Source organism: Ciona robusta, chromosome 8, assembly GCF_009617815.1.
Source record: "Ciona robusta chromosome 8, ASM961781v2".
Lineage (NCBI taxonomy): Eukaryota > Metazoa > Chordata > Ascidiacea > Phlebobranchia > Cionidae > Ciona > Ciona robusta.
In genome coordinates this window covers 4,120,372-4,147,268 of record NC_143242.1, presented here as the reverse complement: position 1 = coordinate 4,147,268, position 26,897 = coordinate 4,120,372, and the positions used below count along the sequence as shown (strand labels likewise).

Below are 26,897 nucleotides of genomic sequence, written 5' to 3'. Positions count from 1 at the left end.
TGAGTTGTTAATTATAAGTATACTGAAATTTTAAAGGAATTTATTGAAAACGTAAAAAAGCTGGTTGTTTGCATTTGAAGAACTCGCTGGTAAAACTGTACTCGTATATATTTTGTTTGTTTCGCTACTAAATAGGTCTACCTAACTACATAACATCTGCTTAAACTTTTGTTCTTATATTTAAAATAGAGATAGGGAGATCATTGAATTGCAACACGTAACATGAAATATGTTACTTTCCTTCCAATTCGTATTACATATACAACTTTGCAGAATTCTGACCTATTTCTGGATATTTTTAGTCGAACCGTCAACAATGAAAGCGATCTTCGTTGAGGAACCTCTCGTTCAATGACCCGAAACTTTGCAAATAACTGGCTGGTTGATTGCCGCCTGTCAAGGTGACGAGCCTGCAAACTTCTTATCTAGCTTGACCTAAAACTGTCTTTTTACAACGCACTTCAACTTGTACTAACAAGGTATTATAATCTACACATTTTCGAAATTATAGCACAAAATAAAGTATAGTTTTTATGTAATATTTAGTCTACCCCCCACATATATCTTTATACAAAGGGTCTCAAAATTGCACCTCTCAATTGTATAATGCTACTAAATTATTCCAAAACATAAATATGGACTTATTTTCTGTTATCCGTAAAGTTACATACGTGGTGACTCATATACGCAGGCCCGAAACAGAACATTCGTGTTATAACGACTGTTGCTAACCCGCTACGCGAGGATAACCAATTTAAATTCAGTCAATCAACATAATTGTTCTGTTCACAACACCTTTCTCTTCCTATGTATAAGCTTCTACATCAAATAACATTGCTGTTAAATCTACTTAACAGATTACCATTACAACTGTAATAACTAAACTAAATTACATAGCAAGTTACCGGCGTTAGTTCTAAACTAGGTCATTCGCCACCGTTGTTATATGTAATTTGAGCATTACGCCTCAAGGGAACTTATATCTGGATGCTGTTGTTTAATTATAAACATGACCTTAGAGAATGTGTATTACTGCCGCATTATCGTTCTATTAACTATTTAAACTATTTATCAATATAAATTAAATAATTTATGATTTGATTTAACCTTTATTTATTTATTTAAACCATTTATCAGTGTAAGTTTATAATTAATTTGGTTTAGTGTTTGTTTAAACTATTTATCAGTATAAGTATAATACAAATTTGATTTGACACTTTAACCTGGTTTGACTTTTAGGTTTTAGGTAATTGAGAAAAAAACTTTGTTGACGAAAAACTATTAATGTTTAACGCATCTAAAATCTGTTGTTTTTTGATACAACTTAATATGATACAGTATTCTGTTGCTGTTTAAACTAGAACTGCCTGCTGAATTGTCCCACGTGGTCTCACTAGGAACTTGTGAAACGGAATCGCTCTGTGCGCAAATTTTCGCTATTTTCGTTCGATGATTTGGTCTCAAACATGATTTTCCGGACCACTGCACATGAACAGTACCCAGCGCTGAATAACCGATGCTAAGACCAGACAAGGCAATGACTGACAAGCCAGTACGACCCATTACCGCAGTGTTGGCTTTATGCTGCAAGGTATCGGCGCAATGAACCTAAACAAAAGAACTGCAAAAACGATTTATTTTTGGGATATTTTTGCGCCTTGAATGTGAGTTTAAATAATTTATTCATTACAATTAATCATTTAGGTCTAAAATATTTAAAGAAATTGTAAAATTCCTTTGATATTAATATAAAATTAGATTTAAATTACATATTTTATTAAATTTGACATTAATACCTTTATCACTTAATATTACACCTCTTTCTAAGCCTAGTTCAAGCAAAACGTAAACATAAAACACGGATGCGGCATTTAAGTAACTAAACACCACGAAAACACAAACTTCGGTCTAGGTTCGCCAACCTTTAATAAAGTACTCGAGTGAAATCGCGGTTTTCCACGCCAGACAGAACAGCTTTATGAGCTCTACTTTATACCGCGGCCCAGTCGTCACCAAATTTGGTTTCAAACTTCTACTTAGATTTAACGACTGCCTCCACGTTTCAGTCATTTCTCAAAGCTTTAAAATAAATCCATCAAACAAATATTAACAAAAACTTCGCCAACGGCGAGTATTTAAGTGAAGTATCAACAAAATAACGCGTAAAATAGGATTTATTTCGTCCAAAGTTATTACAGTAATGTTACAATGTTATGAAAACGCTAAACAAGAAAACTTTCAAAAACTTGGCCGCCGTTCACGCAGCTGCAAATAAAGATAAAACTATTTAAAAAGCGCGGTAAAATTTATTTATTATTTTTAAATTTCTAAATGTGACGTAACTTTTATAGAACTTTGGGGTAAGATGGGACATATTTAGCACATAGGTTCAAATAACCTGATGATGTTTTAAAAAATGTACAACGGTGCATGGGAATCGTGAGGATATGGTTTTATAATTCTTTGGACGAAAAAAGAATAAAAAGGTGTCCCATCTTCCCCACCTTTACTAGACGTTGTTATTATTAGAATTTTCAATAACGGTTCGTTCTTATGACATCACTGATGAGTTTATGACGTACCAGCTGTGGATGAAGTGACTTTATTGGAGACCAAAACGTCAGCTTGTACAGCGTTCAAACTCATGTACATGTTCTCTGCATTTGTCTGTGACGTAACAAACGTGATTGATGGTCATGAATTGCACGAGAGGTAAAACAACAATAGAATTTTGCATATTTTAAATTTAAGCATCCTGTGCAAATTTGAATAATTTTTGCATAAAAATGAGAAAACATTAAAAGCACTATAAATCTACTAAAATCGCCAAACACCGGTTTTTATCGACGGGAAATCAGATTAGTTATTTATCGGTGAAATATCTAGCGAAGCAAGCTAAAGTTTCGTGAGTTGTTTATTTGGAAACCGATAGCGAGCCTAGGAATCAACAGAACCGGATAAAACCGGTTAAAAGTGGATCCAGGATCAACGGTTGTTATTGTCAAAACATGCACAGTCTTTGTGCATAAATTTTTGATACGCCTTTTTTAGTTTTTTTGTCACTTTTGACAGAAATATCAACAGAACCGAAACAATCCGATTAAAGTGGATCTTTCCATTACGTCAATGTTGAGTCACGTTTGAATAAGGTCATAAAAATCAGGGGAATTTCAAAACCTCAGAGTTTTAGACCAACATAGGAAAACCAGCCGCTCTATTCTATTCTCTAAGGCTGAGGTCCTATAGAGCGTGGCACGTATAATGGGACATGGGGAATAGGCCAGGGTTGCCCATTACACAAGGCGCTCAGGCACCCATGATTTCAATATAAATCTTACACTTGAATGCACAAATTACACATTATTATACTTGCGTTGCGGGTAACGACAGTCGTTGTATAGCTGACAAGTTATATTACGTATATAACTTGTTGGTAACTATGCGGTATACTTACCATAAATAACTCATACAGTTGTTCACCCATAGCTTGCTTCACAGCTTCGTTCACAGAGGGGAAGATGCGAACCAAGTACTGTGGGAAACAAAAATGATATTTGGTATAAGATGGGACATGTTTTTATTCTATTTTTTCCGCCCATTTGGTAAACTAAATATTTACAGAGTTATGGGATCTTTGCAGTAAAATTACTGGGGGGTTGCAGACTGCTTTCTAAACCGTATTTGAGTATCAGTATAAAGTAAAAATTGTGGACACAAAACAAAAAAAAGACAGAACTTTTTTATCCGGCACAAAAAAAGCGCAACACTTGGCATTAGGCAACCATCGGTATGACGTCATCATAATTACGTCATAAAAGGTTGAAGTGATAAAATAGCGTCACATGTTAACTTTGACAAAGAGACAGTTATCTGGTTTTTGTCAAAATCAGTAATTTATTTTCAGATTTTATCTTTTCAAACGGACTGGGTTTAAAGCAAGCGTGACGTCGCGTAATGATAGTGACGATATAATCGTTACATTGTTCCAACAGTTAATATTTGTGACGATATAGAAGGCTTTATTACGTACATGCCCCTTGGGTGTTGGGGTATAATGGGACAAATCTGGCCTAAATCTAGGTTGTCAATTTGACACCTCACCCACAAAGAGTTAAATACGTATATACAATGCCTTAACAAATTGGTGTGCACGCGTTGAAAATATTTACCAATTACAATTCGATCTGCGTTATTCGGAAAAGTCATTAAAGAACAAATGTAGAAATAGTTACGTTGGAATGCGGTAAACAACACTGCGCGTAGATATTTCGATGTTTATTCCTTTTACAATCTAAACCAAAGCGATTTTCCTTATAGTCAAAACGCCCCTTAAAATAACAAACAAGGCCGGTGTTATGGGCGCAGGTTTAGCGTTGCTTATTTTTATTAGATAATTTAAAACACCACTAAGCGAACTTCAGATTGCATTAAGGTAAATTGCGACCAAGATAAAGCAAAAGTAGGTGCGTTTACCTCTAACGATAACGCTGCTTGTCGCTGCGTGTCTGCGTAATCCACATTTCCCATCGCGTACATTAACTGCTGTATTACACGCATGCGCAGAAGATGCTCAGCCAGGCCTGACGAATCACGTGATAGTATACCGATCGTTTTTGCGGCAGCTGCTTGCTTTATAAACGTAGGTAACGGACCTGATAGCGCTGGTGCGCCGTCTAGCGCCTCTGGAAAATAAAAATTGTGTCAAAAGATTTGTTAGGAGTATTAGTTTATGCACGGTCGTGCTTTGCTTATTCAGATGCTCCTAATTGAATATTTTATTGTAGATATATTATGTAATACAAGGACAAATCACCATCACACACTGCAATAGTTCCAACAACTCGACTGTGAACATGGGAGTGGCAACCATGGATCAGTCACTCAAGCTTACTCACACCAACAAAGTTACATGAATGAATGTAACTTACTTTATCCCATAGTGAAAAACAACAATCGTTAAACACGGGTGTTCTGTTTCATAGATGCCAGCTTAAGAGTTACCAAGTATGTTACTTTCTTGGCATTTTTTCTTGTGGGACATACAAGGTAACTTGCAATTAAAGGGGAACAAGGACACGAGGTGTATAAAACAGAACACCCAAATTATAACTACCGACAGTGCCCTACCACAAACGGATAAATAATTTACATTTATTTACTTAAGCTTTCACCCACAAATCCACACCAGCCAATTACCTGCAAGCTTGGGTTGATATTTCAGAACTTCTTCCCTGGTAGGTCTTAATGAACGAACCAACCCTTCCAACAGTTGACTCTGTATGTCGTATTCCATTAACTCACGGATGAATTCGATTGCTGGAACAATAATAAACATCGTGAGGAATGAATGTAATTTATTTATCTTCACAGAATGGGGTAATGACACTGTATTTTGTTGCATACACCTCTTGCCCACTTATGAATTACCAAAGGTAACGGTGTAATGCTGGCATTTTGTATGTGTGTGAGTGTGTTGATACACCTCATGCTCATTGTCAAGTTATAACACGGACCATGGTTGTGTCTTTATACACCCTATATACATGGTGTATTCATACACCTCATGCTCACGGTCGAGTTACAATATTGGTGTTTCTAAAACATCAGACATGAATGGTGTATTTAAACACTTCATGCTCACTGTCGAGTTATACCTTGATGTCTCCCTACCCACCAGACACCTATATTACCTTCATATTGAACTTCCAGATGAACTGTAGCAAGAAGATTAAGAAGAGGTTCCACTAAACTTGGACTTGCAGATTTAACAATGGGTTGTACTATCCTGGTAAGGTAATATAACAATAAACTTGTAATGAAAGTTATATTTGTTATCAAACAATTTATAAGGGTAATTACACACAAAATTTTGATTTATACCACTTTGGTGGTATTCGAAAAACAATTTAAAAAAGTTTTATATAGTGTCAACGAAACTATAACCTTGAATTGAATGTACCACTTATCAAAAGCGTTTGTATGAGTTGCATTTCACAGAGATATAGGTTGTATTATAATTTATATATTAGGCTACACAGACACTTCAGTGTTTTTAATTTGAATTTTCACCTTAGATTTTGAAGGGCCATCTGTTGGGCTTTAGGAGACGTGGATGGTAGCAATGCAATGAGACCTTTGTAGACTTGAAGTCCATACTTTGGATTGCCTTGTGCAAGCAACTGAGGATGGATAAGAATGGATGGAATATTATGGTGAAGGTTTACTACACACTGCATACACATTGAAACTGGAGAATACAAAGTTCAAAGTCTACTGCTGCTAGTTAGTAAATTTTTCTTTGTTAAAAAAAACTTTTATTCTATAGTAGAAGTCCACTGGCACTTATTGTTATTTTTAAACCAACACTGCAATTTAAAGAGTTAGTAAAAGGGGTTGTATGAAGGGAAAATGGTAATATTTTAATCAAAGTAACAAAGACCTGTAGCAATATTCGTGCATGGTCTTGAGTATCTTCTGATTTTGACTTCGCTAAACATTCAGCTACTGATCGAATACCTAAGAATATATGGTTTGCAGTTTATTGTAATATATTGTATTGTATATTAGCATGAGATGTTTGAATACACCATGTATGTCTGGGAGGACAACCATGTTATAACTTGACATTAAGCATGATGTGTACAAATCAACCAAAACCACAATCTCACCGTAACTTTCACAGATCAGTTCCTTATATTGTCTTCCTGCACTTGCAATTACAATCAATAGTTTGAGGGCGTCACATTTATCTGACTCTGTGGATTGTTTTAAGCCAGTTATCTCCAGCAAAGTTAGAACTCCCCCAACTTCAATGAACTCAGCCATAAAATGATGCCTGAAAATTGTTTAATAAAAACTTTGTATTCTAGCATCGTTTACCCTTTATATTAGTTTATGTTTGAATGTGTCCTAGGGTGTGGCACTTAGCGGCAATTCCTCCAACACAGTGGTCGCCAATTGAATGAAAGCCATACATGAACAACAATTACTTGTGTATTTTAAAACTTGAGTTTAGAATTGAACTTTACATGACCACATGACCCCAAAATTTATAAGACTACAGTTATCTAAACCATTTAAATACCACAGTTAAACCTACCCACTAGTTGCTGTTAGAAACACATGAAGTGCTTTTAACTGAAGCCCTATACAACTTCCCATCATATAAGTAAGCCTTAACCATGCTGTTAATCTAGTCAGAAATAGGCTGGCAGCTTGTCCAAACTCTTGCTCTAACTCTGGACCAGTTTTTCCGACGCAATTCTTCAAAAACTCGACTAAAATCTCGCCACGAACCAACGCGGACCCTTTATCCCACCGTGAGAGCAAAATTTGAACTTTCGAAACGGCAGATTGACTATGCGGCATGTTAAGGGCCTAAATTCATTATAACTAAATACGAGAAGAAAATTTAACCAAAATTGAACTCAGTTGAGCGTTCAAAACTAGTTAAAATTTAACGTTTTTCGTAACTTGAAAATAGCGTTACTTCGTAACCATAGAGTCCGAGAGAGCGAGAAAGGGGAAATATGGTTTGTCATAGATATCTCCAAGACATTTGGTAAATCGGGAAGTGTTGCTTTAAAAGCCTTTTTAAATGCTTTGAGCAATCGTTAGGTTTAGCAAATAGAATTAATAACCAAAAATAATAAAACTTGCAACATTCTTCTGTGGTGCAGCAGAATTATATTAGAAACCTTCTCTCTTTTTAAGAGAAAAAGAAAAAAGGACACTTTATCAATAGAAAATCAAAATCTCGCATACTCTTGTTTGTATTTTGATATCACGTGGAGTTTTGCTTTTCACCATATTAAAGTATTATGGCCTGCGACGAAAAAAATCCGATTGTGTTTCTGGAGGTTTCAGTTGGGGGACAGGTATTTTTTTATAATCTAATGTGTTTTTTCTAACAATAATTTACATATATTTGCATTATGGGATGCTATAATACTTGCTTATCTGTTATTTTTCTCTGCTGTTTAAATAAACACAACCCTTGTTAACATATTTGAACGAAATAAAATATGATGTTATTGTTATCACATATATATGTTTAATTTTTTAATGTGTTTTAATAAATTTTTCATATTTCAGCCAATTGGTCAAATCAAAATTGAACTTTTTGCCGACATTGTTCCGAGAACTGCTGAAAACTTTCGCCAATTTTGTACAGGAGAATTCAGGTGATGTAATACTTAATTGCTTAATAATAATTCAGTATGCAGAATTTCACAACATTTTCCACGCGCAGCGCAAGACTGATATTTCTTGTGTAACATACAGCATTTAAATTTCAAATTTACTGTGATAACATAATAAACATTAGATTTCACAGTCCAGGGGAGGAATTCTCATCTACAAACTAAATTGGTGGATTAGATTTGGCTTTTATTAGGGGGACTAAAACTTATTGGCTAAATTTTAAATGATTAACTTCTATAATAAGTTATGCAGAAATTTAGTTGCCCAACTAGACATAAAATACACAGACTAAATTTTGGTTGGCCGACTATTTTTATTTCAGATGACTGCGAGCGACTGAATTTAGTTTATATGCTTGCAATACTGTACTACTGTACCTGTATTATATGCTTGCAATACTGTACTACTGTACCTGAATTAATAATGTAACTTACCACGCAGGAGAGATGGAATTCCACTCGGATATAAAGGATGTTCATTCCATCGTGTCATTAAAGACTTCATGGTACAAGGGGGAGACTTTGTACAGGTCCGTGCAAGTTCTTATTCCCTATATATGATCATATAATAAGCAATAAGCTACATGTTGAAGATATATCTGTGACTTCGTGGCATGCAATGTCAGTGCTTTTAGGCTGTTCTTGCAAGCCAATTTTTTCTATGTAAATTTATCAGTCATTTTTTCTGAAAAGTGTTAATCACTAACATCTAACGTCAATACGTTTGGTAACTGCTTGTCCATTGCTAAGACCCTTTTTTTATCCTAAAATACAAATTATGGTGTTTATTTAACCCTTAAATATAAATACTAACTCAGACTTTCTACTATTGCTTGGTAGTTGGGAACTTGCGCTTTTCGGATTTTGACACATTCTCTAACATTTAGGGTCTTAAACATTAAATAAGGTAATTGATAAAGATAGTAGATACCAAATATTGCAATTTTTACCTACACAGAACAACGGTACTGGCTTAATGAGTATTTATGGAGGAAAGTTTGAAGATGAGAATTTCAAGATGAGACATACAGGACCTGGTCTGTTGTCTATGGTAAGTTCAAGTGTTATTATTAGTTTGTTGATTGCTGTGTATACTATATATCTTGATCATGTATAGGCCATAAACATATTGTGGTAATTGGTATTTGTATTTCAGAAGTGCAAGTTTGTTTTTTGGTTAGAACAAAAAGTATAGACACATTTTATTTAATAGTCCATACATGTAAATTTGTCTATGACTCTACTTGTAATATTTATATTTCTTTATATTTTTGTGGAATTTGCTTGTACACTTCCTAATTAAAAAAAAACACAGATTAAACACAATGTTATCCCTGTATGTGATTAATCATTAGGTAGTAACCCTTTAAATAAAAATAAACCCAAGTTTGAAAAGTTGCAATTTACTGTAACATCAAATTATCAGCTATACAAACAAAACAAAATCCTTTCGAAATAATCACCTACAATGTAACATACTAGATAACTCGTAAGCTGGAGTTATATGAACACCCATGTCATAAAGACTGTCGTTTTCTGGCCACAGCAGGATAGATTTAAGTTACATTCATTTACCGGTTTGTTAAATTTCCAGGCAAACAGTGGAGCTCACACCAACGGGTGCCAATTCTTTATAACTTGTGCCAAATGCGATTTCTTAGACAAGAAACATGTTGTATTTGGTAAGTTTAAATTAAATTTTATTTGTATAGAAAGTAAACAATGTTATATATATATTGTGTGGTTCTGTTAACACTGATGTTGTTTTTTCTATTTTGTTTTAGAATTTGCAATAAAAGCCAGCTCCGTTTTAGTGTTTAATTACATTTTCAGCCATGTTATTCAACAGCCAGTGTTTAAATGTCTGTCATTCTTATAGCTTAACCATATTAATAAAATTATAAAAATAAAAGTAACATGAGTTACAGATGTGACTGGTGTGTAGCAAAATATATTAAAAGAAATATGAAATTGGTCCGCTGGCACTATTTGGCATAACAATCAAATCCATTTAATTTTTTTGCGTTAATTTGAAATTCAGCTGGTAAGTTATAAAAAATAAGGTAACTTGAGGTACAAAGCGTGTCTAGTGTGTTAGTAAAATATGTTAAACAATCATGTCCCCTGGCTTTGTCACTATGTGTAGCATAATAAAAAAATATATATATTATATATATATATATATGTTTTATTTTTAATTATATAAGGTCATTTGAAATTGTTGTTTTATTTATGCAGGTAAAGTGTTAGGTGAAAGTTTGTTGGTTGTTCGAAAAATTGAAAATGTTCCAGTTGGACCAAACAACAGACCTAAGCTACCTGTTGTTATAACACAATGTGGGGAATTATGATGTCATTGATGCAATTGTGATGTCACTGAGGTTGTACAGTTGATGTTAGAAACTGTTCATGGCAAAAACATTGGATTCAGTTGAATTTTTAGAATTTGTGTTCATGTGTTGGTTTAAAAATATAAATTTAAAAGTTTCTGTTGTTTAAATTTTTGGTCAATATTATTTTTTTGCTGTAAAAGTAAGTCGTTTGTTACCTAGTAACTTTTTTTAAGTTTTAAGTATCGAGGCTACTGTACAAATAGTAAAGAAAAAAAACAAAATCCATTTTTAACAACTGTCACAGAAAAAATGTATTACCCAACTACTTCAGTAATGCAGTACATATATATGGAAGTTCAATCATATAAATGCAACAGAAAACAATCCCAATTTTTTAGGATTTTTATATAAAATCAACAGTTGAGAAGCTATGTTATCTTCTGTGTAATAAACCCTATTTTAAATTGACTGCAATATTTTCTTCAAGTGGCCACATTAGCTCGTTATCCAATGCTATATCCACTGGTTGGTCAAATAGTTTAAGAAATGCAGCTGGAGAGTCAAGCTCTGGTCGTTTTATGAGGAAAGCAAGTTGGTCTTGTGGGATAAGGAGATCAGGAACAGTTTCATGTAAAGTGTCCATAGCACTTGTTACCTGCAAATGGCTTGTATATATTTTTTGTTGTGGTAGGATTTTTTAATGTCTTATTGACAACCCTTATATAGTATATAGGTTAGTTATATGATGTTTGTGCTTTACACCTCATGTTAATTGTCCAGGTATATTATGGGCTATTTCTTCTACACTATAAAGACCGCCTGATTACATACTGTTTATTTACAACATGGGTGTCTTCCTATACACCAAACACACATGGTGTATTGTATTCCTACAACTCATGCTCACTAATACAATACAACATAGATGTCTCTTTCTACACCAAGACAAACAGACACATGGTTAACCATACAGTAAACTTAGCCCAATCACAATCTTCAACAATAATAATACTCACATTAAGTTTTGGTGACTTAAGAATGAACATTCCAAGTTTAAGAAGGGAGGTGACGGCTTCAACAACCAATTCATCAACTCCTTCTTTGCCCTGGAAGTTACTTTTATATTATTTTGCACAAGCAGTTTATTTTGCACAAGCAGTGGTGACGGAACAAATATTTATGGATTCAATTTTAATAGATTGATATTTAATATTCATGCAGGAGAAAGGGAATATTATGAAACGGCATTTTCAGTTATTTTTATTGTATCTTGTTTAAATTTAAAAAGTGTTTTATGTTTTTTTTTAGTTTGTTGAGCCATGTTTAAAGGTTGTTAAATTGGAGGTTAATACACTTGTGTAAATGCTTACAAACCTCATATTCCTCCCTGCCCGATGTTATATTAAGAACTCTGTAACTCCAAGCTTGGTATAATCTGTAAAAAACAGTTTATATCATTAATATGATAAAAAATCAGGTATGGTTGTAAGTGTGCCTGCATGTAGCCGCTAGTACGCTAGGGTTCAAGGTTCATTACTGGTACCATTGTGGGTGTATATGTAGCAAGACACCGACAATTCTCAAACCCAATCGTATGGCTTAATTATCAGTCTGACAATAAAAAATTATTTACAGTTAAATACCGGTACAATTCTTTATTGAATTAGTAACAAACTTATATTGAGTATCAGTTTGATTGACATTTTACCTTGTTGGGACATCATGACTCAGTGTGAGTATTTTAGGATCTGTAATTAATGTATTTCCCTGCGACACAAGCTTATCCATATCCCTCAGTATTGAGTAGATCATATCAGATGACGATTCAATAAAATGTACTGCATATCCAGGATATATGAGGAGAATTCCTGATACCCCTTCAGCTTGGTGTGTATTCTGTGGTAAAGTAGTTTGATCTGACTAACAAATCTACACTGTGTTGTTATTATGCTACATCACCAACAGTTAATATAATTTTAAGTCGTTGATTGTTGGTTGCTCTATAAAACAGACCACAATGTTAAATGTCTAAAATTTAAACTTTGTGTTTATAATAAAAGAACAAACCTGTAACTCTTTGAATAGTTCTTCATAATAATACCCAAGATCTCGTTTATCCAACAGTTCTGGGGACAATTTTGCGATGTATACCAACCTTAAAATATCATTACATTGCTTAGATATGCAACTTTGAAGTCCTTTTACATGTATAAGTTAACACATGACAAAGAATATTCTTTTTAAATATGACAAAATAGTTTTACCTGTGAAGTAATGCTTTTTTATTAAGTGCTCGCTGTTTTTCTTCTAGTAGCATAAAATACGACACCCTTGATTCGTAGACTGTTGAATCTGGTTCATTTTCATGTATAGAACCCATAGTCGTGCCCAGTTTATAACAGAAATACAACTTTATTTTGTAATACTCTATTTGAATTTTTACAGAATTCAGGGGAATCACCTAATACAAAGTGGTTGCTACGGCAACGAAAGTTAGATTAGAAATCTTATATTTTCTGATTGTTTATTCCTTCTTTATAACTAAAATACACAATTTTTTTAAATTTTAAAGCAATTTTAAAAAGTTACAGGTATACAATATCGCTAAGATCTAAATTACTCCCTAAAAACATTAGTAGACATGTTCATTGATTCAAATTTGTATTGTTTTTATTAAAATATTCTGCTTTATAAAACATAAGATCTTTAAATTCAATGCGTACCAATTTCGTTAAAAGTAACCATGTGTAGTTTTGAGCTTAGTTTCAAAACATTTCTCACACGGCATCACTGGTATAAAATTTGGCGCGAAATATCTCATTTCCCCGCGCTTTGCTGGAGATCTGTTATCAGTTCTTTAAGTTGCTTTTGTTGACGCCATTTTTTGTTTGGTTTATTCAGTTGTTTAAGCGTTTAGTTATTCAAGATGGCGATGTCTGGGTTTGACGATCCTGGCGTATTTTTCAGTGACAATTTTGGCTCAGAAGAACAGTCGGATACTGCGCAAGTTCAACGCACTCAAATCAAGAAGAAATTTCGAGATTTTCTGCGCGAGTACCACGTCTCTGCCGCAGCGACTGGCGTGTCTTATCTGTACAGAGACGAACTTCGAAGGCACTACAACTTAGGGGAGTACTGGCTGGAAATAGACCTTGGACATCTGGCTTCGTATGAAGATGAATTGGCTGATTTCATATACCAGCGTCCTGCGGAGTATCTACCGCTATTTGAGCAAGCAGCGAAAGAAATTGCAGACGAAGTTACGAGACCAAGACCAGAGAATGAAGAAGATATTAAAGATATTCAAATCAGTTTTAAATCTTCAGCTAGAAGTGTTTCAGTTCGTGCCTTGAATGCAACGATGATGTCAAAACTGATTAAAGTTCCCGGAATAGCTGTGTCTGCCTCATCAGTAAGAGCAAAAGCGACACAGATCGCTCTTCAGTGCCGATCATGCCGCTCCACTATTTCAAATGTTCGTGTCAACCCCGGTTTAGAAGGTTACACCCTCCCACGAAAATGCACAACTGAAGCACAAGGCCGAGAACCCTGTCCAATTGACCCATACTTTATTCTGCCAGATAAATGTGTTTGTGTTGATTTTCAAACTTTAAAATTGCAAGAGGCACCAGATGCCGTGCCAATGGGTGAGATGCCACGGCACCTCCAACTATATCTTGATCGCTATTTGTGCGACCGAGTGGTGCCTGGTAATCGAGTCACGATTATTGGCATCTACTCCATTCGGCGTGCAGCTAAGGGTGTTACAGCTAAGAACAGAGAACAAAAGGGGAGCCGAGTTGGAGTTGGGATCAGGACTCCATACATCCGAGTACTTGGAGTGGAAGTGGAGACGGGAGGACCTGGAAGATCAATGGGCAACCCCTTCACTCAGGAGGACGAAGAGAAGATCAGAAGATTAGCTGCATCTCCAAACATCTACAACACCATCGCGAAGTCAATCGCCCCGTCAATTTTTGGAAGTCTTGACATTAAGAAAGCTATTGCGAGTTTGTTGTTCGGAGGATCAAGGAAGAGACTTCCGGATGGATTGACGAGGAGAGGAGACATCAATCTTCTTCTTCTCGGTGATCCTGGAACTGCCAAGTCTCAACTGTTGAAGTTCGTGGAGCAGGTATCGCCAATTGGTGTTTACACCTCAGGGAAAGGTAGCAGTGCTGCCGGGTTAACTGCAGCAGTGATGCGAGATCCAAATTCGAGGAACTTTGTAGTGGAAGGAGGAGCTATGGTGCTTGCTGATGGTGGAGTCGTATGCATTGATGAGTTCGATAAAATGAGAGAAGACGACAGAGTTGCGATTCACGAAGCAATGGAACAACAAACTATTTCAATCGCAAAGGCTGGTATTACAACTACGTTGAATTCTCGATGCTCTGTTCTTGCTGCTGCCAACTCTGTGTATGGAAGATGGGATGATAGTAAAGGAGAACAAAATATTGACTTTATGCCAACAATTTTGTCACGTTTTGACATGATTTTTATTGTAAAAGATGAGCATGATGAGAAACGTGATGTGACACTCGCAAAGCATGTGATGGGAGTTCATATGGCAGCGAATACAACTTCAAAACCAACTAATGAAGGCGAGATAGATATTTTAACTCTCACTAAATACATTTCATTCTGCAGAGCACGCTGTGGGCCGCGCTTATCAAAAGCAGCTTGTGAAAAGTTGCAGAACAGATACGTACTGATGCGTTCAGGAGCGAGGTCGCATGAAATTGATACGCAGAAGAAAACTTCAATCCCCATTACAGTGAGGCAACTTGAAGCTGTTGTGAGGATCACTGAGTCTCTCGCAAAGATGAAACTCCAAGCATTCGCAGGAGAGGCAGAAGTAGATGAAGCTCTTCGTCTCTTCCAAGTCTCTACTCTGGATGCGGCTCTAACTGGAGATTTATCCGGAGTAGAAGGATTCACATCCACATCTGATCAGGAGGAGCTAAACCGCATCGAGCGTCAAATCAAACGACGCTTTGTTATCGGATCCCAGGTTTCCGAACACGCCATTGTACAAGATTTCGCGAAGCAACGATACGATGAACGAAAGATCCACAAAGTTCTTCAACTAATGATGAGAAGAGGAGAGATCCAGCATCGCATGCAGCGAAAAATGCTTTACAGACTAAAGTAATTCCAAACCTAAAGATCATTCCAATCTTCATAGGAATTGTAAATATTTTCCTCCACCGAATTGTGAAATTACAAAGCCTCTCTGATATAGTACTTATGTGGGGTAAAATGGGACACTGATAGTAAGTAAATCCCATATTTCCTGTTTTTGTTTTAACCGACAGTTTTAAGAGATAGGTCAGAATTAACTAGTGTGAATATTTTTTGTTTATTACCCAAAACAAAAAGAAAAACGATTAAAAACATTTCCCATCTTACCCCACCCTACTATAGAATGATTTTTGTACATATGTATATACCATGCCTTTGTGATATCGCTTGCTTTTTCTAACCTGTGCTATTCATCACTGCCAAAAGTGCTTGCACCATCAGTGCTGCTTGTATATATGTATATACCTTGCCCAATGATGTAGATATGAAACTACTGACTGTATATTGCTGCTATTTCTATCAGTGGCTAGTGTGCTACTGTAAGAAACAATATGTAAATAAATTTCTTTCGTTCTGTATAAATTGTTGGAGCAGAAGTTTTTGATATTCATAGGTGCCTTCTGTTGATAAATGTAGGTTAGTTATGGCGCGGTAACGACAGTTGTTAAAACTCGTGATTTATATAACACATGGCATACAAATTATAATTTGTAGGTTTAGTTGTACACTGGTTTCAAAATTATACTAATTGTAAAGAGTCTATGAACTTAACGAATTACTAGCTTTTTTTAGAGAAGCAGAAAGTATAGTCACAAACAATATATCATTTGGTTTATTGTAGTACAAGAATAGGTGCATTTATTATAACTTACTGTAACAATAAATAAATTAATAATTAAAATGTATGATGTAACTTTTACACCAAAACTAATGGTAATTATAGCGATTGTATGTTTTTTTTTCATCTGGCACTGTTTTGAATTATTGGCTTATTCTTTGAGGTCCGACTTAACTACTAGAATATCATTTTAAAACTTTCTGTTACTCGAAAAAACCTAATGCAGGCTCATTTAGTTTTAAAAATTATGTCTTATGTTGAAAAGATTTCCATGGCAGAATACTCTATAAAGTATAGCTATTTATTTTAAGGTTCTGTTAATCTGTTTTATACTTGGTTTCAATCCTAAAACTTTTTGTTATTTAAAAAATCTAATGCAGGCTCAGTTTGTTACAAAAATTATGTCTTATGTTAAAAAGATTTGTATGGCAGAATATTCTATAAAGTATAGCTATTTATTTAAAGGTTCTGTTTTATTACTTGCTTTCAATTTTAGATCATACTCTTCGTTCAACTTTTCCATTGTGGTACATTTAATATAATAATATTCATTTACATAATAATGCAATCATTGTTTCTGTGTAATTTATATATTGGAACTAATGGAAAGTGAAACTTCAATAATATTTAAAAAAGCCAAGTCTCTTACATTAAAAAATTAGGAACTTAAAATTATTAGTCACAAAGTGAAAAAGGCATTTAAAAAAGTTTGGAACCAGTACCATATGAATCAGAATTGCACAGATGTGGCACGTGGGGGCCAGTTATATTAATTTATTTCCCTGTTGCACTAAAAAAGTACCAGGTTATTTAAAAACTAGCGATACAAAGTATTGGCTGTAAATTGCTGGTCATTTAAAAAAATGTAAACCTAGCATTTTGGAATTAGAATGACATAGATATGGATTGCAGTTAGAATTGTTATTAGACTATTGCATAGTTGCATTAAAAATATAAAACACATTCGATATTAAAACTAGTGATACAAAGTATTAGCAACAAAGTGGTAACATGCATTTGAAGAACATTAAAACCAGGAACTAGAATGATACATTCTATTGAAAATCACAGTATATTCTTTACCAAGTATGTTTAAAATATAATTAATAGCTTGATTGCAAACATTTATTTTAACATAAAACCAATAATTTCCAAAATTTGTCCATTTGATGGCCTGTTATATAAAATGTTATGGTCTGTTATATAAAAACAATTTCTTGTTTAAAATTTAGCCATTTGATGGTCTATTACAACTTGCGTTGAATCATAACTAATCAAACTTCAGAGTTTTATAGCACAAAGCAAATATGTTATGTGGCGGAGATATGTTCTTGAACGGCTTAGTATCAGTAACTTTATCGACATAAGTGGTAATATCTATACTTTTGTGTACGACCATACCAAGTTTTTTCACTGCTTTTAAAGTATACCCCGATGAAGGTGTTGTGACAAGACAATCACATTTTTGATTTATCGCCAATAATTCAGCTCTTCGCATTAACTCAGATGCCAGTCCACGTTTTGTGTAATTAGTATGTACGGTGATCATATTCATCATAAACAGTTTGTTAGCAGCAAGCTCTTTCAATGGGTCTCCTTCTATTTCAGCTACTAGCCTTAAAATAGGCGCAGACCATGTATATTTAGCAGCTAAACGTGTTTTCTCTGGGTCTTCCTCAGTGGCTGTTTCTTCTGTTGGTTTTTCCACAACCTCGTTAAGTATAACTCCAACCAATTTATCCGAATCGAAAGCACCAATTGAGAAATTTTGTTCCAGATGTTTTTTGGTGCGATACTTATCTACAGGAATAACATCTTCTATCGGCACGTTTAATACTTTTCGCATCTCTTCATTCGGTGAGTAATAGGCCCCAATAAAGTCTTGAATTTCTATTACATTTTGTAACGAAAGCCGTTTATATTGCACCTTGCTTAACTGGGAGTCAGCCATCTTCGCTGTTATACAAGTGCTGACTTTCGCCGGTGTCATAATATATTCGTTCCGGTTGAAATATTTGTACCGGGCGCTATTGCGCATGCGCCAAGACGCTACTGTGTCAGTGTTACTCCCATTCAGTCGAAAAAAAATATAATTGAAAAAAAGAAAACGAATTAATATTTTTTCCGGATTTTTTTTCAGTCGGTACGTGTTTATTAGAGCTCGTATTGTATTTGTTCCGACCTACTGCGCATGTGCAGTGGCATCTCGGCGCATGCGCAGTAGCGCCCGGTACAAATATATCAATCGGAACGAATATATCACGACACCGGCGCTAATGTTGCATTAGTCACCTACGTTTGTTTGCTAATGTCGTGTGTTAGTAGGGTGGGGTAAGATAGGACACCGATTCGTTATGTTTTCTTGTCCTATTTGATAGTAAACAAATAACATTCAAAGAATTATAAAACCTTATCCTTACAACTTCCATATACCGTTTTTAGTTTTCACAACACGATCAGGATATTTGGATATTATGTGCTAAATGTGTCATGTGACTTCTGTCTTCCTCCACCAAGAGGTAATAGGTTCAAGGGCCTTTGCTGCTACCATTGTGGGCATTTTGCTTCAACCCGGGGTCCGCTAACGGGTTGCCAAATTACTCGTTAGCTGTTACGCGGAGCATAAAACAGAACGCCCGTGTCATAACGACTGTCGTTTTCGGCCACTGTACGCGAGCATAGAGTAAAGTTACATAATCATGTTTTGCCCATGTTTTTTTTTCAATGATGAATATTTATAGATGCTTGTATGTTGTATGACGGGGTGATGACCTTTGTAATATATAACTCTGGTTACATAGCGGACAAGTTATAATTCATATGTCTAATGTAGCAATGCTGGTTTCAAAATAATATTTACTGGAAAATTACTATGAAATTAGTTAGTTATATAGCGCCAGATTTAAACAATGCAAAGTAAATCCCCTTTAAAGTAACATGTGTGATAACGCGGTTGTATATGAAACAGTACACCCGTGTTATAACGACTACCGTTGGTCCGTAACTATATAGATTACAGTGTTTTATAGCACAAAGCGAATATGTTATGTGGCGGGGATTTGTTCTTGAACGGCTTAGTATCAGTAACTTTATCGACATAAGTGGTAATATCTATACTTTTGTGTACGATCATACCAAGTTTTTTCACTGCTTTTAAAGTATACCCCGATGAAGGCATTGTGACAATACAATCACATTTCTGACTTATCGCCAATAATTCAGCTCTTCGCATTAACTCAGATGCCAGTCCACGTTTTGTGTAACTAGTATGTACAGTGATCATATTCATATTAAACAGTTTGTTAGCAGCAAGCTCTTTCAATGGGTCTCCTTTAATTTCAGCTACCAGCCTCAATATCGGTGCAGCCCATGGATATTTAGCAGCTAAATATCTTTGTTCCAGGTCTTTTTCGGTGGCCGTTTTTTCTGTTGTTTTATCCACAATCATATTTAGTATAACTCCTATTAATTTACCCGAATCGAAAGCACCAATTGATAAATTTTGTTCCAAAAGTTTTTTGGTGCGATATTTATCTGCAGGAATAACTTCTTCTATCGACACCTTCATGACTTTTCGTATCTCTTCATTTGGTGAGTAATAAGCCACAATAAAGTCTTGAATTTCTATTAGATTTTGTAACGAAAGTCGTTTAAACTGGAACTTGCCTAACTGGGAGTCAGCCATCTTCGCTGTTATAAAAGTGAAGTGACTTTTGTCGACGCTAGTGTTGTATTTTATAGTAGGACCGACGTATGCTTATTGATGTCATGTGTACATAGCAAACATTAGTGTGTCCAAAGTTCACGTTTTGTTTAATTTTTGCTTGAACGCAATTAAATGTACGCCTGTTCTGTTCAACCATAGATAGGCTACATTTTATAAGGTATATTAAGGTATCTATATGATTCAACCATAGTGTGAGCTAATAGAAATGCGCAAACCTAAAGTATTGAAAATCGAGAACGCTGTAAATCTTTGCGTGGCTATACAATTGTAGTCTATACAGTATACACTGTAACTATACACCATGCTAAATAATGCCCGACAAAATGTATGTAAAGAAAAAATGTTCAGCACAAAAAATATGCCGTATGCGGGACTCTAAATTGTGTAAAACTAATTTAATATGATACTTAGGATTAATCGAGTAAGCCTGGAATATTTAAATATGATTTGTAATCAATACCATTTAATCTAGTAATCTTAACCGCGTTGAAGGGTTACCTATATTGCTGAGATGTTTGGTCCATTAAGCTAATCATAATAAAAATCAATTGATCTGTTTTCAATCAAGTATTTCAGAAGCTTAAGAGCCTGCGGTTAGGTTATTGGACTGGGGGTTCGTATTGGTTTATTTTACAATGTCTTGGGAGGTAATAATAAACGTTTTATTTTTTGCTGTGCAGTAATAAAAGGTTTAAACCATTAGATTAACGTTCTTATATTCAGTTTACTAGTAGGCAAATAAAAGTATACAAACGGTAATAAGTATAGTAAACTATAACAGCTTATACGGCGAGGCCATAACCTGACAAATTCTAGCCTTATGGAAAAGGATAGTTTAATGTCAATATGTTAGTGCTAATAAATTTACGTCTCTTTTGACAGCGAATCAGCGCCAAGTTATAAAATATTTACGTGGTAATTTGTAAGCAACACGGCAACACGAGGTGTCTGAAATTAAACACCAGTGTTTTGTACAACAACTGTCGTTTAACCGCCACGCGAGGCAAATTATATTCACATTCATTTACATCTACAACGTTTGGGATTAGAGGTTAACAAATGTAAATGGATTTTAACGAAGAGTCGGGAACAGTTTTGTCCCAAAAAGATAAAGAAGATCAAGATCCTGATGCAAATTTGATCTTCTATGAGAAGATGCAGCTGCTTGGAAGAGGAAAATTCGGTAAAGTTGCTCTAATGCAGTTGGTGGGATGCGACATGGATCAAAAAAAGACAGAGGAAAGAAGTTTATCCATACCGAGGTTGAGAAAATACAGTTTACAGGTAAGATGCATGGTTTTCTCAATACCTATAACCTCAATGCATTGCGTGCTTTATTGGCTATTGTTTTGAGAAGACATCCATGTAACTCTACGTTGACATTACAGTGCATAAACATACCATGTTATATTTTTTATCCAGGCCAATATTAAGTGTTGCACAGAGAAGTCCTTCGCGTTAAAAAGAATCTGGAAAAAGAAGCAGTCTCGAAATAGTTACTTAGCGGAGATTGAAGCTCACAAAGTGGCATCTAAACATCCATGCGTAGCTAGGCTGTTTGAACAGTTCGTATATTCGTTCGAGGACGAGTTTGGGTTCGGTGTCGAGTATTGTGCTCATGGTGATTTATCTCAAATGATTAAGAAGTCAAACCCGATGTCGGAAAGACTCACAAAGTCGTGTGTCGCCCAGGTGATCTAAGACAACTATATGTTTGACAAAGAACATGAAATGTTAAAAATCCTTTTTTTCTAGATTTGCAGCGTACTCCGTTACTTACACAAACAAAATCTGGTCTACTTGGACCTCAAACCTGAGAACATTTTAATTTACAATCAACAACGTTTTCACCTAAAACTTTGTGATTTCGGTTCAACTAAAAATATTGGAGCACATGTGACGTCACTTCACTCTTTGAACTGCAACTCGTATACATCCCCAGAGAGAACGATTCGAAAAAATGTATTATATGGTACTGAAACTGTCGTGGTAGGACAGGTTTTTGGTAACAGTTGCGAAAGCAGTAAGCGGTGCTACAAAGCCGATGTTTCAGCTGATGTATGGTCAGTGGGTGTTTTAATACTAACACTACTCGGCGGAAGGGAGCCTTGGAATAAACCTTTAAACGGTGATGTTCTTTATAAAGACTTTCAATTGTGGAAAGACGGTCATTTTTCGATTGCACCAAGAAGCATTAATGCAAATTTCACGGAACTGTGGCGTAATGCTGTGACTGGCCTTTTCAGTGTAAATCCAAACACCAGATGGGCCATGCATGACATATGGGACTTTATATCACAGCCTTGGCTACACACCGAAACTAAACGTCATGACGCAATCGAAAATCTTATTTGTGATCCTATAATGACGTCATTAGGCGAAACCAGAAGACCGATGTTTTTTTCGCGTTGTCTGCGGTGTTTTCATCGCACAAAAGAGTGTTTGTGCAGAATTATGTCGAAATAAATACTGTAAGGGCATAAATGAAAAAATCTACCAAAGGAATAAGTTATAAAAAGCCCTACCCTTGTGTATATAGTCATATGGGCATATTCTCTCATATCAGAACGATTTGGTTTACCACAAGAAAAAAAGATTATTTGAGAGAACCGACAAAAAAAAAGAAGTCGCTCATTTCAGAAAAGTCATGCCTAAGTTTTATAAAGTTTTACAACGCTAAACAGTTAAAATGAATCATGAATATTAGTAATGTTTTACACCGTCAGGCAAAATTTGTTACCCGTTTTGGCAAACAGGCAGTTAAAAGACATGGGCCTAAATCACAAAACGGCGCGGTTCCTATGAAGTTACTACACATACACTGTCCTGACTACTCTAAAAGTTTAGTAAAGACGAAAAATGTGGAAATTAATTTTAAAAACCCCAGGAAGGAAATTACTAGAAAGGAGATCGACGATTGCGAAGAAGAACAGATGATTAATTATTACATAAACAAAGCTAAGAGTTCTCTAAACATCGTTGACGATGTAGATTATTACGACATAGATCTAAACAAGCGAACCTTCTATAAATTGGTCGACATTTGGATTAGCGAAGCTGGTTTGGCTCGTCGGGGTCACAGAGAGTTTATTCAAGCTGCAATGCACGCTATGCCAAAGTTTAATGTCGAATCTGACATAAGAGCATACGTTCGGTTATTGGACTGTTTTCCTGACGGTAAACATACGGGAATACATAGAAGCCATTGGTTCTATTCTGCATTTCAAGACAAGATTGCAGATCACTCGATTGCTGAAAACCTTGTGAGTCAAATAAGCCAACACGGTGCTATTCCTAATGATAAACTGTTCAATAAAGCATTGGAAATATTCGGAAAGTTTAGTCCAGCCATGTTAGCTGTGAGACAATGCTTATTTTGGTATCCACGAATTATTGCTTTTCAGAAACACCCAATTTCTGTATCAGATTTTAAAGAGTTATCGCCAACTGAAATTGCATTTCATGGGTTGCGGCAAATGAGCCCTGGTTTAGATGCAAAATTCCGAAATTTTGAAGTTTTACAATCTGAATGCGATGAAATATTAAACACAGACCAACTGGACTCAGTGGTTAGCATTCAAACACCTGAACAACAGTCAATGCTTGCAAAACATGACCCAGATTCTCCAGTTTTTATACAAGGTCCTAATACTGTTTATGTTAAAAACAAACAGTTACAATATTATGTCATGCGCTCAGACCCAAAAGAATTAATACCTGCGAAAAAAGAAGTAAAAACTACAATGTTAACCAGTAAAGAATGGTGGCAGGAATTTTACGGAACAGATTGGGAAACCAATAAATCTTATGTTGAAGGTAAAAATTATATCTTTCCTGATGAAGAATTTTTTCCAAGGGTAGAGTTGGAGGATGGCCTTGGTTATACTGAGACCCGCATAAAAGAAATTGCCCAAGTTGAAAAAGACACTGAAAAAGTAGAAGGACCCGTGTATGCCATTGCATGTACTGACTATACCTCACACGCTGCACTGAGGACATGGGTCCGTGGGCTATTAGAAGATAATAAGAATTTATCCCTCTGTACTGTTATGTTCCAGGAAGAAACTCCATTTTTGTTGTCAGCTCCGAAAACTGATCCAAATGATGAATAAATTATTTTACACTAATGAATTGTTGAGTTGAGGTACAGTTTTATAACTTTACCTTTTTATTTCTTACCTTCAAATTGTTATGTTTAAATTTTCCAGAAAATCGCTTAATTTAAACAATTAGAGTTAAGTAACAGAGAGAAAAATGAAGCATGCACTCAGTATCAAGAAATCAGTATCAGTATGATGTTATATTAGGTCAGTATTAGCCATTAATCTAAAATATTATATACAAATCAGATATACATATATATACATAACTTTATACAAGCAAGTTGACCAACCAAAGCCATTCAATGAAGAAACATTTATATGAAGTTTATTATTGCTCTTTAGGTTTCAAAATGAACTTATTTCGTGAAACAAACAAAACGGATGATGCTATAAATGTAAATGCACAAAACAAGAAATATGACTTATTTAACCCAAAACAGTTAAACATAGTACCAGCAAATGAAGCAAAAAATAGTTTTCCACAAACTTCAAATGCAGACACAATACTATAATGAAAACCTTTAAGATTATCAGGTGCCTTGCATGACACCGACATCATTAATGTAAATGTTAGCGTGCTCACACATCCACCAAAGTAAGACAACATGCTTGTGGATAATATTGCCATAGGAAATAAGTTTGCACTGTAGTTAATAGACACAACTTGTAGAGCTAAAGGTATTACTCGTAAGACACTTAGAGATAATAAATATTTTACTAACATTTGAATAGGAGAAACAGGTTTAACCGCTGACCAGAAAAATCCCCCCGAAAATGAACCTAATAGTGACAATACTTCGCTTATAATGCTTGTCAGGAATGTGACATTTTCGGAACTTAATTTTTGCTGAGTCAGCAGAATCGGGTACAGGGATCCTGAAGCTATTTCACCAAATTTGTAAATGAAAACAAAAACAAGCAATGGGGTAGTTCCTTGTACGGATAAAGTACTAATTAGCTTGTAAATAGAAGATGTTGTATTTGGTTCAGTGCTCTCTATGTGTGGGCTATTATGGGTCTCAGAGCTATAGAATATCCTAAATGTTAGAGCTGCAAATAGATAAATTATTCCCACGATAAGAAACATTGAATGTAGATTATTAAAGCCAAGAATTACCAGCGTTGAGCCACCAAAAATTGCCCCACATTTGTAAGATACAATTTGAATAAGATTGGCTACACTTAGATGCTTTATATCATTAGTGGAGTTGGCAGATGATATTGCTAACAAATCTGTTGCGGCATCTATTAATACAACTAAACAATTGACAAAAAAAAGAGCAAACAAGACAAATATGTTTCCCCAATACGATTTTGGACTTGGAAAAAATAATAAAGAGTTTACAACAAAATTCACAACCAACCCAACCAAAATTGCAGATTTTGCATCTTTTTGGGATTTAATGAAATAACCAGCAATTGGTTTCAAAAATATCCAAGGTGTCATTAATAAATAAAGCTTTGTTACTGACATAATTGTGTAACCTAACACATTATGGTAATACAATGGCAAAGCTTTTGCTTGCACACCGTATGGTATGCCTTGTAGAAAATACAACATGCATAGTGTACCTGTAAGTTGAAGACTACTAGAAGACATTGTAATAAAGCTATGATTCCTTTTTTAATACTTTGTTAAAAATTTGGTTGCTCAAAAGATAAGTTTTTCCACCCCAAGTAAAAAAGTCAGGGGGTTGCAATATACTTGTATCAGATGGTTTGTTATATCCAAAATACTGACTTATTTCTATTGCAAGTTTTGATTTTACTAATCCAACCCCACCAGATTTATCTGGGGCTGGATGATATACCCGGCCAGTGTCAGGCAGCATACACAGGTGTTCAGGTTGGAAAGGAAAAGTTAGTTTGTCCCCTGCATATCCGTATGAAAGGAAATCTTTATCACCAGATTCAGAATCTTGTTTTATAATATGAGTAAATACAATAGGAAGATCGTCACACCTGTAAAACATATAATATAACTTTAATAATACATATGCATGAAGTGTGTGTGCAATTACTTTGCACATCGGGTTGTATAAGCTATGGGTATAAGAGGTGTGTTTTGAGATGTATTTTGGAGCATTATAGCATTATTATTACAACACATATACAGATAATGACAGCTTTAGCAGTGTATGGTGTAAAATACTAAGCTGTGGAAATATGTAAACCTATGGTTATTTAATTATACAATGGCTATATAATTATAAAAGGCGACAATGCTTACCTAATGTAATTCTTCTCTCTTCCACACGGTGAAAAATACGGAAAGTCGTCTTCGTAACGTCCTGTCCTATTCACACGAATACGGCTGAAGAAAAATGCAAGAAAATCTTTTTCTTTAAAGCATGAAATAAAATTTTTCACTTTTGCATCGTCCATAAACAATTGGCCTTGATGGTCAATATAGTAAAAATATTCTCGCGTGTTGCGTTTCGGCGATTGACCTTGTACGTAAGATAGCGCTGCCTTCACAGCTTGAGACTTCACAGGTAGGTTTAAAAGCGAACGAGCTATTTTATACATGATAATTGCCGTGTTCAATGTTTAAATGCGCAACAAAATGGAAATCGGGATTAACACCCCGGTCGCACTCATGCGTAAAAT

General features: G+C 35.1%; 10 protein-coding genes across 11 annotated transcripts; 4 read left to right on the top strand and 6 right to left on the bottom strand.

The window, feature by feature from the left end:
* Positions 1-2,156: 2,156 nt before the first annotated feature.
* On the bottom strand, positions 2,157-7,468 carry LOC149732472 (armadillo-like helical domain containing protein 1). Of its 2 annotated transcripts, XM_089882410.1 has the most exons (10): positions 7,100-7,468; positions 6,669-6,835; positions 6,440-6,516; positions 6,070-6,179; positions 5,691-5,785; positions 5,197-5,316; positions 4,474-4,682; positions 3,455-3,532; positions 2,583-2,667; positions 2,157-2,265 (listed from the first exon to the last, which is right to left on the bottom strand). In XM_089882410.1, exons 1-10 carry the CDS (start codon positions 7,366-7,368, stop codon positions 2,258-2,260), a joined length of 1,218 nt encoding a protein of 405 aa, XP_089738536.1. In that variant the 5' UTR covers positions 7,369-7,468; the 3' UTR covers positions 2,157-2,257. The 2 variants fall into 2 exon arrangements, with proteins under 2 accessions (XP_089738536.1, XP_089738535.1); XM_089882409.1 differs by lacking the exon at positions 2,157-2,265 and having other exon boundaries at positions 2,272-2,667.
* Positions 7,469-7,663: 195 nt separating this feature from the next.
* LOC149732471 (uncharacterized) lies at positions 7,664-11,002 on the top strand. The gene is made up of 6 exons (XM_089882420.1): positions 7,664-7,877; positions 8,095-8,183; positions 8,644-8,731; positions 9,160-9,252; positions 9,796-9,883; positions 10,440-11,002. Exons 1-6 carry the CDS (start codon positions 7,821-7,823, stop codon positions 10,550-10,552), a joined length of 528 nt encoding a protein of 175 aa, XP_089738546.1. The 5' UTR covers positions 7,664-7,820; the 3' UTR covers positions 10,553-11,002.
* Positions 10,439-13,005, bottom strand: LOC149732470 (testis-expressed protein 47-like). The gene is made up of 6 exons (XM_089882417.1): positions 12,799-13,005; positions 12,602-12,689; positions 12,243-12,430; positions 11,909-11,969; positions 11,551-11,640; positions 10,439-11,189 (listed from the first exon to the last, which is right to left on the bottom strand). The coding sequence occupies exons 1-6, from the start codon at positions 12,912-12,914 to the stop codon at positions 10,989-10,991; spliced, it is 744 nt and encodes a 247-aa protein (XP_089738543.1). The 5' UTR covers positions 12,915-13,005; the 3' UTR covers positions 10,439-10,988.
* Positions 13,006-13,335: 330 nt separating this feature from the next.
* On the top strand, positions 13,336-16,201 carry LOC149732469 (DNA replication licensing factor mcm5-A-like). The gene has a single exon (XM_089882387.1). It carries the CDS (start codon positions 13,461-13,463, stop codon positions 15,687-15,689), a length of 2,229 nt encoding a protein of 742 aa, XP_089738513.1. The 5' UTR covers positions 13,336-13,460; the 3' UTR covers positions 15,690-16,201.
* Positions 16,202-17,727: 1,526 nt separating this feature from the next.
* LOC149732468 (uncharacterized) lies at positions 17,728-18,408 on the bottom strand. The gene has a single exon (XM_089883109.1). The coding sequence runs from the start codon at positions 18,406-18,408 to the stop codon at positions 17,728-17,730; it is 681 nt and encodes a 226-aa protein (XP_089739235.1).
* Positions 18,409-19,016: 608 nt separating this feature from the next.
* Positions 19,017-20,399, bottom strand: LOC149732467 (uncharacterized). Its single transcript, XM_089882418.1, has one exon. The coding sequence runs from the start codon at positions 20,140-20,142 to the stop codon at positions 19,471-19,473; it is 672 nt and encodes a 223-aa protein (XP_089738544.1). The 5' UTR covers positions 20,143-20,399; the 3' UTR covers positions 19,017-19,470.
* Positions 20,400-20,560: 161 nt separating this feature from the next.
* Positions 20,561-22,676, top strand: LOC149732466 (serine/threonine-protein kinase SBK1-like). Its single transcript, XM_089882412.1, has 3 exons — positions 20,561-21,468; positions 21,607-21,876; positions 21,940-22,676. The coding sequence occupies exons 1-3, from the start codon at positions 21,250-21,252 to the stop codon at positions 22,648-22,650; spliced, it is 1,200 nt and encodes a 399-aa protein (XP_089738538.1). The 5' UTR covers positions 20,561-21,249; the 3' UTR covers positions 22,651-22,676.
* Positions 22,677-22,767: 91 nt separating this feature from the next.
* LOC149732465 (evolutionarily conserved signaling intermediate in Toll pathway, mitochondrial-like) lies at positions 22,768-24,311 on the top strand. The gene has a single exon (XM_089882407.1). The coding sequence runs from the start codon at positions 22,881-22,883 to the stop codon at positions 24,294-24,296; it is 1,416 nt and encodes a 471-aa protein (XP_089738533.1). The 5' UTR covers positions 22,768-22,880; the 3' UTR covers positions 24,297-24,311.
* A 279-nt stretch (positions 24,312-24,590) lies between these two features.
* LOC149732464 (solute carrier family 33 member 2-like) lies at positions 24,591-25,887 on the bottom strand. Its single transcript, XM_089882408.1, has one exon. The coding sequence runs from the start codon at positions 25,885-25,887 to the stop codon at positions 24,616-24,618; it is 1,272 nt and encodes a 423-aa protein (XP_089738534.1). The 3' UTR covers positions 24,591-24,615.
* Positions 25,507-26,897, bottom strand: LOC149732463 (UPF0598 protein CG30010-like). The gene is made up of 2 exons (XM_089882419.1): positions 26,518-26,897; positions 25,507-26,249 (listed from the first exon to the last, which is right to left on the bottom strand). Exons 1-2 carry the CDS (start codon positions 26,814-26,816, stop codon positions 25,898-25,900), a joined length of 651 nt encoding a protein of 216 aa, XP_089738545.1. The 5' UTR covers positions 26,817-26,897; the 3' UTR covers positions 25,507-25,897.